The 13,078-nt window shown below is 39.9% G+C and overlaps 1 protein-coding gene across 6 annotated transcripts in view; it reads right to left on the bottom strand.

The window, feature by feature from the left end:
• The window catches only part of LOC132822640 (ceramide transfer protein), a 109,525-nt gene that overhangs the window by 4,185 nt on the left and 92,262 nt on the right, over positions 1 to 13,078 (bottom strand). For 4 of the 6 annotated variants that reach the window (XM_060835889.1, XM_060835913.1, XM_060835904.1 and 1 more), the window contains 6 exons: positions 9,690 to 9,785; positions 9,346 to 9,478; positions 8,110 to 8,180; positions 6,510 to 6,638; positions 5,149 to 5,278; positions 358 to 494 (listed from right to left, as the gene is read on the bottom strand). In XM_060835889.1, the coding sequence (XP_060691872.1) occupies positions 367 to 494; positions 5,149 to 5,278; positions 6,510 to 6,638; positions 8,110 to 8,180; positions 9,346 to 9,478; positions 9,690 to 9,785 (687 nt within the window). In that variant the 3' untranslated portion in view covers positions 358 to 366. The remainder of the gene's footprint in view (positions 1 to 357; positions 495 to 5,148; positions 5,279 to 6,509; positions 6,639 to 8,109; positions 8,181 to 9,345; positions 9,479 to 9,689; positions 9,786 to 13,078) is intronic. The other 2 variants (XM_060835897.1, XM_060835927.1) reach the window with 1 other exon arrangement.

Below are 13,078 nucleotides of genomic sequence, written 5' to 3'. Positions count from 1 at the left end.
ATGGGAAACAAATGCTGATTTTTCAAGCAATGCATTCCATTCACAACATTTCATAGAATGATTCATTTGTATCAGTGATTTTGGAGTGAAGTTATACTCTGCTTTCTTCCTTGGAGTACAGTTATCATTCAGGAAGCAAGGAACATGCTTTTAAAAGCTGGATTAATTCTAATAAGGCAGTTTATATACTCAGAATCTTCAGAGTCAAACAACTAAAACAACCCAATATCTATGAACTACAATCTTCAAATTTCATGATTTGACAGTTACTAAAACATTAAGTTGTTTATTCTCACGTTCCCATTGGCATTCCCACTTTATTGGAATTTCAACAGAAATAATAATGTTACATTATACCTCTAGATACTAGAAGAGAATATCTTTGCCTGCAGTTTTCTCCTGTACATAGGATGTGAAACGTTTGAGAAATTTGGGATATTCACGTTTTGCAACTGCTCGAAGTACTGATGCTGGCGCCCATCCTCCAGGATTTACTAAGAACAAAATAAACAATTTAGTCACCATTTATTGGACAAATTAGACTGTTTAAAAAAGACAGAATAAAATGATGCACCTCCAATATTTTAAACAATGTCAAAAGTTTATTTAAATTAAAGATGCTAGATGACAACATTTACAGAATGCCCATTTAAAAAAGCATCCACTATATCAAATCATAATGCAAGGCCAAATCTTACATTTCAAAACACACTATTGTAAAGATCACATCTCCCTATTTAATTATTCTTGAACTATGGATGAAAAGAGAGGAAGATACTCCTCAAACCAAGGGGACTGTGCAAAGTGATGGCTAGAGTTCTAAAAATTATATTTACTGAAGCACACAGTTATAAACAATGCTATATTTTCCCTGGGAACACAGAGACCAAAAGCAGATGTCACGGTGCTCAGGGATGCCTGCTTGACAGCACTGTTTAGACTGGTTCTTAAGCAGGTGACCACAGCTTGTGTGAGGCTAGTGCTGCAGAGAACCATGCAGCCCAGAAAGAGAAAGCATTAAAAAACCACTGTCTCCCTCTGTCCTGCATGGGGGCCAGAGTTTCCAGTAACAAACAGCTGTCTCCCACATATTTAACTCTGCAAATCCCTTGGAATAAAAGGACATCAAAGACAGTGTCAGGATAGAGGACTGGCTAACCAACAGAACGTGGAGTGTCAAGATAATTGGGTCTTTATCTGGTGGGCAAGTTGTAACCAATGGGTTTCAATCCTCTACTCCAATTATTTATTTGCAGGGATAATAGATACTATAGGGAAATTTACAGATGACACTGAAATAGGTAGGAAAGTAAGCTACAATAAAGAAAAAAAAAGAAATTTACAAATGAATAGAGATAGTTAAGTGACTGGGTGATCAAGTTTAACATGGATAAATGTTCTCTATTTTGGTCAGAGAAATAGAATGCCAATTTATTATCTAAAATGGAGAGAAACTTCAATGCAGAGGAATTTAAGTGTCTTTATGTATGAATTACAGAAACTAAAATGTCGGTATAGCAGATAATAAAGGAAGGCCAATGGAATTTTGGCATTTATTGCTAAAGAGATACAATGTGAAAGTAGGGAAGCATACAAGGCATTAGTGAGATCACATCCTGAGTAATGCATCCTTACCTGAGGAAGGATGTATTGCTTTGGAGGATGTTCAAAGATGATTCACTAGATTGATTCTAGAGGGGAGGGGTTTGTCTTAAGAGGAGAGATCAAACATTTTAAGTCTGTATTCTTGAGTTTAGGAGAATATGGAGAGATCTAATTGAGGTGCATAGATGATTAAGGGACTTTATGAAAAATAGACAGATGTTTCCTCACGTGGGCCATATCTAGAAAAGGCCATTGTTTTAGGATAAGGGGTTACAGATTTAAATCCAAGATGAGGAGAAATTTTTGCTCAGTCACGAATCTGTGGAAGACAGATTTTTAATTAGTAATGCGTTGAAGGATCATGAAAAGTAGGCAGAAAAGTGGAGTTGAGGCCAAAATAAGATCAGCCAAGATATCATTGAAAGGCAGAGCAGGTTTGAGGGACTGAATTGTCTACTCCTAGTTCTTCTGTTACGAATGGACAAATTATCATCAGCAAATGAGATCATTAGGGTGCAAACACTTGTGTAAACAAAAGGCTCAGAAATTGACAGAAACCAGACTGATGTTGTTGAACTGTTTCCCTCATTAATTTTTTTCCTTCTTTTTCCACCCTTCATAGCCATATCTTGTCTCTGTTTGTGTCTGTACTGAGGGGTTAATTTAAGGGGTAGAGTTTAAGAATAGAGTTATAAGTCAGCAATTCATATTTCCTTTTTGCAAATAAAGAATTTATAATAAAGTTATTTTCTTGTTAAGAACAGAGACCTGACGACTGGGTTCTTCTAGAACTTGACAAATGGAGTAGATAACATTGTAACTTTGTTTAAAAATGGATCAAAGGATGGACTGAATAAATAGAGGCCAGTCAGTCTGGCCTCAGTAGTGGGCAAATTATAATACTCAGTTCTAGGACACAGGATACACTCTCTCAGAAAGGCACACAATCAAGGACAGCCAGTTTGGATTTCTTTGGGAAATATCTTGTCTGACTAAGATGACTCCATTTTTAGAGATGGTAACAAGTAGGATTGAAGAAGATATTGTCGTTAATGCGATCAACATGGATTTTTAACAAGGCTTTTGAGGTGGTCACACATGGAAGACTTAGTGTTGTGGTTCTGTTCGTCAAGCTGGGAGTTTGTGTTGCAAACGTTTCGTCCCCTGTCTAGGTGACATCCTCAGTGCTTGGGAGCCTCCTGTGAAGCGCTTCTGTGATGTTTTCTCCGGCATTTATAGTGGTTTGTCTCTGCCGCTTCTGGTTGTCAGTTCCAGCTGTCCGCTGCAGTGGCCGGTATATTGGGTCCAGGTCGATGTGTTTGTTGATAGAATCAGCGGATGAGTGCCATGCCGAGGAATTCCCTGGCTGTTCTGTTTGGCTTGCCCTTTAATAGTAGTGTTGCTTGTCATCTGCGTGTGTGGTTACTAAAGATAGCTGGTCGTATCGTTTCGTGGCTAGTTGGTGTTCATGGATGCGGATCGTTAGCTGTCTTCCTGTTTGTCCTATATAGTGTTTTGTGCATGGGACTTTGTACACTACATTGGTTTTGCTCATGCTTGGTATCGGGTCCTTCATTCTGGTGAGTTGTTGTCTGAGAGTGGCTGTTGGTTTGTGTGCTATTATGAGTCCTAGTGGTCGCAGTAGTCTGGCTGTCAGTTCGGAAATGCTCCTGTTGTATGGTAGTGTGGCTAGTCCTCTGGGTTGCGGCATGCCCTCGTTCTGTTGTCTTTCCCTTCGGCATCTGTTGATGAAATTGCGCGGGTATCCATTTTTGGCGAATACATTGTATAGGTTCTTCTTCCTCTTTTTGCAGTTTTGGTGTGCTGCAGTGTGTTGTGGCCCTTTTGAATAGTGTCTTGATGCAACTTGTGTGTGTTGGGGTGGTTGCTTTCATAGTTCAGGACTTGATCTGTGTGTGTGGCTTTTCTGTATACCTTTGTGCTGAATTCTCCATTCGGTATTCTCTGTACCATCATGTCTAGGAATGGGAGTTGGTTATCCTTTTCTTCCTCTCTCGTAAATCGGATTCCTGCGAGTGTGGCGTTGATGATCCGCACACGCAGATGATAAGCAACATGAATTCGACTAGGACAACACTAATATTATAGGACAAGCCAAACAGAGAACAGCCAGGGAATTCCTAGAGGCATGGCACTCATCCACAGATTCTATCAACAAACACATCAACCTGGACCCAATATACCGGTCACTGCAGCGGACAGCTGGAACTGACAACCGGAAGCAGCAGAGACAAGCCACTATAAATGCCGAAGGAAACATCACAGAAGCGCTTCACAGGAGGCTCCCAACCACTGAGGATGTCACCTAGACAGGGGACGAAACGTTTGCAACACAAACTCCCAGCTCGGTGAACAGAACCACAACAAAGAGCACCCGAGCTACAAATCTTCTCCCAAACATGGAAGACTTATTTTAAAAATTTTAATGGGATCCAATGGTATGTAGCAAACTGGATAGAAAATTATCTTAGAGGCAAGAAAGAAATAGCAATGAGTGACTGGATGGCTATTTTCAGTGGGGTTTGGCAGGGCATAATGCAAAGTCCTTCGCATTTTTTTCATTCATGGAATTTGGACACCATTGACTAAGACTAGCATTCATTACCCATACTCAGTGGCCTGGAGACCATGGTAAAAATCTGCCGTCTTGAACCACTGGAGTTCTTAGGTGCAGGGAAACCTTCAGTGCCGTAGCATAGAGAAGCTGTTTCCTCTGGTGGAAATCCAGATCAAGGGGAAAAATCAGGATAAGATAGCTATTGAGAAGTTAAATCAGAAAACATTTACTTGATACAGAGGAGATAATGGAAATCTGCTACTCTTCAGATGTCCAGGAAATTTGCAGGATTTTGGTTGGGATGTGTGTATTAAGTGACATGGGATCTAGACAGGTTAATAAGTTCAGATACAGAACAATCATGATTTAACAGAATGGCAGAATAGGCTCATCAGCTGAAATACCAACCATTCTTAAGATGTCACTTCAGGTTTGTCACACTCCTCCTGGATTTAAGAGGGTGGTCATCTGCTACATGACTTTGAAAAGGAGCCATCCAACTTCCTACACCACAAACCTGCAAGGAGCACTTCCTTGCAGTTGTTCATTTGATTGTAATTCAGTAAAACAAGGTGAACTCGGCCTGGATAATCACAAAGCCCAATCTCATATCTATAGAATCCATTTACCAGGCCCGCTGTCAAGGAAAGGCCGTCAGCATTCTCAAAGATCCATCCCATCCTGGCAATCTTTTTCTACAACCTCTACCATCGGGGAGAAGGTACAGAAGCCTGAACACACGCACCAGCCAGTTTCGAAACAGTTTCTAACCTACTGTTGTTAGAATACGGAATGAACTCTCAAACTCTTAACATTAGCCTGTACCTGCATTTTTGTTACAGCTGCTGTTTACCTATTATTTACTTGTCTATGCTACTTAACCCTATGATCTGCCTGTATTGCTCACAAGACAAAGCTTTTCACTGTGCTTCAGTACATATGACAATAAATTCAATTCAACTCACCATTAGCTACATACGTGATCTTGCATAGGATGTTATCTCTGCTGATTGCCTGGTTCCCTTCTGGAGGGCTTACTAGTGTCTGGCAGATCATGGCAATGTTTATTTTGGCACGCACACATCTGTTATTCTGCTGTGAAATAGGTGGAGTTAATGCAATTTTGAACAATACACAAATTGAATCCTCTGCAATTACTTAAGAAATGTTACATTTTAGCATGAACAAATTGCAATATTTTCCATTTTAACCCTAAAATAGAATAGTCTAATTTCAAACTCCTCTATGTGCATAGTTCCCCTTTGAGCTGTAGCTAACTATACATAAGGGAATGAAGAAACCAACGAGGAAAGGAAAAAACAGAATATGAATACAAGTAGAAAGTATGGGGATCAATAATCAGGGATTTCTGATAAAGGACTTATGGCTAAAACATCAGCTCTGCTGCTCCTCAGATTCTGCCTGATCTGCTGTGCATTTCCAGTGCCACACTTCTCAACTCAATAATCAGGGAGCAGAGTTTTAAGGTACAGAGCAGGAGATTTAGAGGGGATGTGAGGAAAAATGTTTTCACTGAAGATGGTGGGTACCTGGGGCTCACTGCCTGAAACAGCAGTAAAGGCAGCACGCCTCAAGGCATTTAAGAACTACTTAGATAAACACTTGAAACACCATAGCATAGGTGGCTACGCAGCAAGTGCTGAAAAACAGGAACAGAGATTTGATGACTGGAATGGACCGAAGGGCCTCTTTCCATACTGTAAAACCTGATCCATGAGAAAGGAGGTACTGTACTGGCATAAACTAAAGATTAGCTAATAGGAAGAAAACAGCCTGGGGAAAAAAAACTGTTCCGTTTTTAATTTTGGTCTTCTCTGTACCTCAGGATGACTATTATTGCGGTAGTAAAAGTGCAACAAAGTCACCTGTCTTGTTTCTGGGAATGGCAGGACTGTTATAGATGACAGTTGGAGCAAATTGGCTTGGATTCTCCAGGGTTTTGAAGAATAAGGAGGGACCTCTTTAAAACCTTCAAAAAGCTTAAAGGAACAGGCAAGTATTAGGTTTCCCTTGGTTGGGGAATTGGGATACTTAAAAATAAGGGAAGTTGCATTTAATTCAGAAGGCTGCAAGTCTTTGGAATTCTCTAATCCGGTGAAATTTGGAAGCTCAGTTTTTGAGTATGGTTGAAGTAGGGATTGATAGCTTTGACTACCCATGATCCAAGAGTTCTGAAAACAGTTTGGTAAAAGACACTGAAGAGTTTGATCAGTCATAATTGTATGAAATGGCAGAGCTGGTTCAAAGGACAGAAGGCCTGTTCCTTAAACTCCCTACGAAAATCTTAATGAAAATAGACACTTACAGGTGCACTGTCATGTTCCACAGAAAAATTGCAGACAAGCCACGTATCTGGATCATTTTCATTTGTAGCTGGAACTTTTCGAATTGCAGATAAGTAAAGTACATCTCTTTGCGAAGCTGGCCAAACTCTCTGGAAGAAAAATCAGATAAAACGGCTGAGCTGCAGCAAACACCTTCCATCACATTAGATCCCCGACACAATGCAACAACCATATACTGTGAAATAATTACACATTTGCAAATCACTTGTACAAAATTTAATGCAATTGCCTAATTTGTCATTTTCCCACTGAAAACCTCTGAATCGATGTATCTACCTTGTGGAGATTGCTACTTTTGCCAATGATACTACCTTGCACTCTAATTCTAATGTTTCAACATTTATGCAAAATATTATAGAAGCTAGCGATCTGAAATAAAAGCAAAAAGCTCTGCTATTAACACCAACAGGAGAGCTGCAAATCTTTGCTTAAATAATTCTATGACTTTAGGTGATCTCAACACCAAACAGTTCTTAAATAGTTAGCTCCATAAGTATAGAAGAAATACACTAATCTATCAGTATCGCTCCTATTCTTGCTTTTGGACTATTCCGATTAACCTATTCTTCAAAAGATGGAATTGAGAGACAGCAGTACCAGGGGGTTGGTAGATCTCGAAAATGTTAAGCTCAGCTTTTCTGACTAAAATGTGAGCAAAAGAAATAAGGAAGATGAGTTGTGCAACTTCCCAAAGATGCTCACCTTCTCAGAAATAATATAAAACTTATGACTTAAAAAGCCTGTGCCTTGGAGGCCACAAACATTAAGAAACTAATTCAACTAAGAAACAAACTATTTCCATCAATTCACAGAAAAATCTAAAAATCACACAACACCAGGTTATAGTCCAACAGGTTTAATTGGAAGCACACGAGCTTTTGGAGCGACGCTCCTTCATCAGGTGATTGTCACCTGATGAAGGAGCGTCGTTCCGAAAGCTCGTGTGCTTCCAATTAAACCTGTTGGACTATAACCTGATGTTGTGATTTTTAATTTTGCACACCTCAGTCCAACACTGGCATCTCCAAATCAGATAAATCTAAACATTTTTGTAAAGTTCATTCTTCATAGCATTATTTCCAGAAGTCAATTGTCTGATGTAGTGAAGGTTAGATTGGAGATTGGTGGCATTATGATTCATTGGAATAGAATAAGGTTTACTTTGTATTTGGTCATGACTGATGTCAACACAAACAGAATGTGAGGACTGGAGGTGCTGGAAAAGCACAGCCAGCCAGTCAGGTAGCTTCGGAGAAGGAGAGCTGACATTTTGAACACAAGCTCTTCATCAGGAATGTCATGAATGTGTTCGAAACATAAACTGTCCTGCTTCTCAGAAGCTACCTGACTGGCTGTGCTTTTCCAGCACCACACTTTTTGACTCTGATGTCAACACAAGGTGGAAGAAGGAAAAAAAGCTTAACTCCCTGTACTGACCATCACACAGAAGGACAGTTAATAAAGCCATTTAAAATATAGAACAAATTTAGCACACTTGCGCAGTAAAAGAACTACACCAAGTCACCAGCTATAATGTTTTAATATCAAAAAAGGACATACCTTGTGTGTCTGATAGATGATGATTGCATTATCTGATAGAATTTCTAGTACATGGAAATTCTCAATGGTTGCTGTGGAGTGTAAATGGATACATTCTTTGTCAAATCACTGCATATAAATGAATGAGCACTTAGAACATGAAATAAGTCATTGACTGATTTGATTTGGTGGAGGGAAGTAGGTCGAACGAAGAAATCCTGAAAAGAATGTCTGGTGTGCTTTAAAGGCAAAAATGGGCTCATAACAATCAACTGAATTTCTTAAATAGAACAGATTACATCATTTACTATTTCATCCAACGCCAGCATCTCAGGGCAGTGAGCACCCCCTCAATATTGTACAAAGGTTCAAATTTGAGTAAAAATAACCTTCTGAAATTTGATAAAGGTGTAAGATTGGGGATCACCTACACATAGGGAAAAGTGAGATGTCAGAAACCAATGAGTATCATCCATATTAGTAATACTTTGAGTGTTCATCGTGGTCTACTGCATAAGGAGGAGGGCAGAACTGCAGTTTACCTTAAGTCTGCTGTGTTGAATGGTCATGAATCATCATTTTACCAAGATCACCTCAAGCAAAATTTCTTTTATCTGTTAAATATGGGCATCACCAACTCAGCCAACATGCTTTGGCCATCTTTAACTTCCCTCGCGGTGGTGTTTTAGACAAATTAGCAACATGCTAGTTTATTTTAGAGAGCAGTTCAGAGTTAACGACAATGCTGTTGGTTTGGAATCACGTGTAAGCCAGATGTTAGCGAACCAGATAGGGTTTGCACAGTGATCAACAATTGTTATGTGCCTGCCATAATATTCCAGATATTTACTGAATTCAAATTTCACCATCTGCCATATTTTCAGAATGTTAGCCTGGGAATTTTGGCTTACTGGTCCAGTGACACGATCACTAAGCAACTGCTTCCTTAAGAGATTACTAAACTGCATAAAGCACATCTGGACCTTGAATGCTAAAGTCAGTGTCTAAAGAGGAAGTGCTTGCATTGCTAGGCCAAAGTCATTACCTTGGAGATTCAACAATGAATTACAAGTATCTACTGTAATTAAAAAGAAGAGGCCGGATTTAGCTTATGAGCCACATGCCATGTTATGCTATTGTACTCAAAAGGTTTGCTTTTACTATCAGACACCACAGACAGCTACTTATCAATGAACTCAAATTATTTAAATAACTTCCAGAAACTATCAAATTGAAATTATTCTAAAATATTCTTACTTTCCCAATCATTGCGAACATCGACATTCCAGAAGTAATGGCATACTTCGTGACCTGTAACTCCTTTGACAGAATGCGTTGCTTTGAGAGGATCTAAGACAATCCCATTTTCTTCCACTTCTCTCCTGTAAACCTGTACAAAATAGAGGAGGAAGGGTGACTGGATGAATCTGGGCTTTAAAACATTAACAAATAGGTACTGTATTCAACTCAAGTTTGCTACTGTGTAGAATGCGACTTGAAAAGCCAGCACCCCACACTCAACGAGAAAATAAGAATACCTACTTTTTTTGAAGAATATAGTGCTGAATTTTAAACTTTCAAAAAGTACAAACATTCCTCACCTTCATTTCTCCCTCTTCCACCACCAACTGCCAATTAGCATCACCACCTACATCTTGTAGAGAATATTGCATGTGATTTTGCACCATTTCTTCAACCTGTAAAGACAAAGAGCACTGGTGTTAACAACCTGCACTGTAGCTGACTGTGCATATCGGCTACAGTCTTGTTTGTGGCATAATCAACAAGAAATCAGCTACTGCTGGAAATTCAGACTACTTTGACCAGAATGTTTCAACAGTATCTACTGCCCACGGACAATTTCAGAGAAAAAGAACAAGTGATTTGTCTCAAGACAACTGGCTCATTTTGGGGCATCACTTCCAATTTCTCACCTTTCTCTATACAGTATTACCAAACTGCAGAATATCCAATTGATTCAGCAGTCTTTCCTGCTAACCTATTGACATGTACTGATCATTAGCTAAAAAAGTAAATAAACCGGAATTCCAAATTTACTCCATTTTCTCCCCTATCAGTTTTTGAAAATTGAAAAAAATAATTTGGATCAGCAATTTCTTCCTTAAGTTTGAAACTATCCATCAGATTACCTTCATGTCTGCTTCTTTGCAACAAAAATGTTCTTTCCTCAAATGGAAAAAACTGTGTGCCTTTGTCTCATTACTTTTACTGCACAGTATTCTTAATTGAGTCATAGCAGCAGCTAAGGCAAAAACTTTGCTTTACACATGGTTTGCATTTCAGCTAAAGCAACTTAGCATATGCTTTGTTTTCAAAATGGGCTGATTGACAAGGAAGTTTGGCTTGCAATAAACTATCAGTAATCTATCATGTTACAGCTAGACAAGACATTGGTAAGACCACATTTGGAGTACTGCATACAATTCTGGCTGTCCTGCTATAGGATAGGCATTATTAAACCGGAAAGGTTGCAGAAAGGATTTACAAGGATATCAAGGCTGGAAGGTTTGAGTTATAAGGACAGGCTGATAGCTGTGACATTTTTCACTGGACTTAAGGGTAGGAGCTTAAGGGTAACCTTATAGAGAGGTTTATAAAATCATGCGGGGCATAGATAAGATAAATAATCAAGGTCTTTTTCCCAGGGTAGGGGAGTTGGTAGAATGGAAGGGAGTCAGCGGGGCTGGAAAGGGAGCGTGGGATGGTTATTTGAAATTCGAGATCTCAGAGTCAGAAAGATGAACAATCTGTCCATGCTGACCAGTTATCCCAATCCAATCCAGTCCCACCTATCAGCACCCAGCCCATATCCCTCCAAACCCTTCCTATTCATATACACATCCAAATGCCTATTAAATGTTGCAATTGTACCAGCCTCCACCACTTCCTCTGGCAGCTCATTCTAAACACGTACCAACCCCTGCCTGAAAGAATTGCCCCTTAGGTCTCTTTTATATCTTTCCCCTCTCACCCTAAACCTATGCCCTCTAGTTCTGGACTCCCCGACCCCCGGGAAAAGACTTTGTCTATTTATCTTATCCATGCCCCTCAATTTTGTAAACCTCTATAAGGTCACCCCTCAGCCTCTGTTGGTCCAGGGAAAACAGCCCCAGTCTGTTCAACTTCTCCCTCTAGCTCAAATCCTCCAACCCTAGCAACATCCTTTTAAATCTTTTCTGAACCCTTTCAAGTTTCACACCATCTTTCCATTAGGAAGGAGACCAGAATCGCACGCAATATTCCAACACTGGCCTAACCAATGTCTTGTACAGTCGCAACATAACTTCCCAACTCCTGTACTCAATACTCTGACTATTGAAGGAAAGCATACCAAACACCTTCTTCACTATCTACCTGCGACTCCACTTTCAAGGAGCTATGAACCTGCACTCCAAGGTCTCTTTGTTCAGCAACACTCCCTAGGACCTTACCATTAAGTGTATACGTCCTGCTAAGATTTGCTTTCCCAAAATGCAGCATCTCGCATTTATATGAATTAATCTTCATCTGCCACTTCTCAGCCCATTGGCCCATCTGGCCAAGATCCTGTTGTAATCTGAGGTTACCCTCTTCACTGTCCACTACACCTCCAATTTTGGTGTCATCTGCAAACTTATTAACTGTATCTCTTTTGCTCGCATCCAAATTATTTATGTAAATAACAAAAAGTAGAGGACCAAGCACAGATCCTTGTGGCACTCCACTGGTCACAGGCCTCCAGTCTGAAAACACCCTCTGTCTTCTACCTTTGAGCCAGTTCTGTATCCATATGGGAAGAAATGAAGGAAATGTTAAGGAGGGGGGGGACAAATTCAGCAGAGGTGGAGGAGGGTATCGGAGATGGTGGTTGGAGGACACAGATGGAGGAATAGATGGGTCTCTTTTGAAGCTGAAAAAACTGAGGGCCTACAGGCCGTCACTGTGCAGTACGGACATGTATAAGGACTGCACATCCACTGTGAAGCAGCAGCACTGGGGGGGCCAGGGAATTGTAAGTTGTTGAAGAGGTGGAGGGCACATGTGTGTTCCAGCTGTAGGTGGGAAGCGCCTGGACCACTGATCTCTCCAGCTGAAACAAGAGGCACACAAGTGTGAATGACACTCCAAGATCCAAGCTTCATTTGCTGTCCAAACGTAATAAGATTTTTCTTTGATCTTTTCCTACCCTAGTCCCACCAGTGCCACCAACACCTTAACATATACAATCATTACGCAGCTAGGTTTTCAACACTTTCACCACTCATAAACAAGTCGCTCAGCAACTATACCCAAGCCTTCATCCATACTGAGGCTAACATTGACAATGTTTCTCCTCTTCAAATTCCAAAGGACTCCCAGATTAAACAGATTTACCTCTCCCATCTCGGCTCTATTTGTTGCAACCTGCCCTTCACTGCATAGCCACAGGTTGCACACACCCTCTTAAAATTTCCTCAACCACCCTCAACTATGCTCCTTCACTTAAGTATATTCTCTTCAACTGAGACTCCGGTTACTTATTGACTCCCATCTGTCCTGTAAGTCAGGTATCCACTCACTTTTAGAAACACCTTTACTTTCTTTGCAAGATAGTTATGTTAAAAACATTGTGTACAGTAATGTAACAGATATTAGTTTTACTAGAAAGCACTATGCTGCTCTCTGGTGAAATGAAGCGGGTTCTACATTTACAATCAACAAATGAAAAATAAACTTAATCACCTGGTTCATAAACTACATTATGAAAGATGTGATAACTGCAATTTTGAAATGTATAAACATGTTTAACCGGTCAACTTTCGAAAGTCTATATTGCTTTATGTCTTATGAATATAATGTCATGCTTATCCATGGGCAACATCAACTTGTACACGTGCAATGATATCATAAAGTATAGGGACCACTGCAACTCTACTAAAATCAAACAAGGAATACTAGTGTCAAAACACTCACCATTCCAATTACTGAATCAAGGAAGAACTATAATGGT

This window comes from Hemiscyllium ocellatum, chromosome 2 (assembly GCF_020745735.1).
Source record: "Hemiscyllium ocellatum isolate sHemOce1 chromosome 2, sHemOce1.pat.X.cur, whole genome shotgun sequence".
Lineage (NCBI taxonomy): Eukaryota > Metazoa > Chordata > Chondrichthyes > Orectolobiformes > Hemiscylliidae > Hemiscyllium > Hemiscyllium ocellatum.
This window is presented reverse-complemented; position numbering and strand designations above follow the sequence as displayed.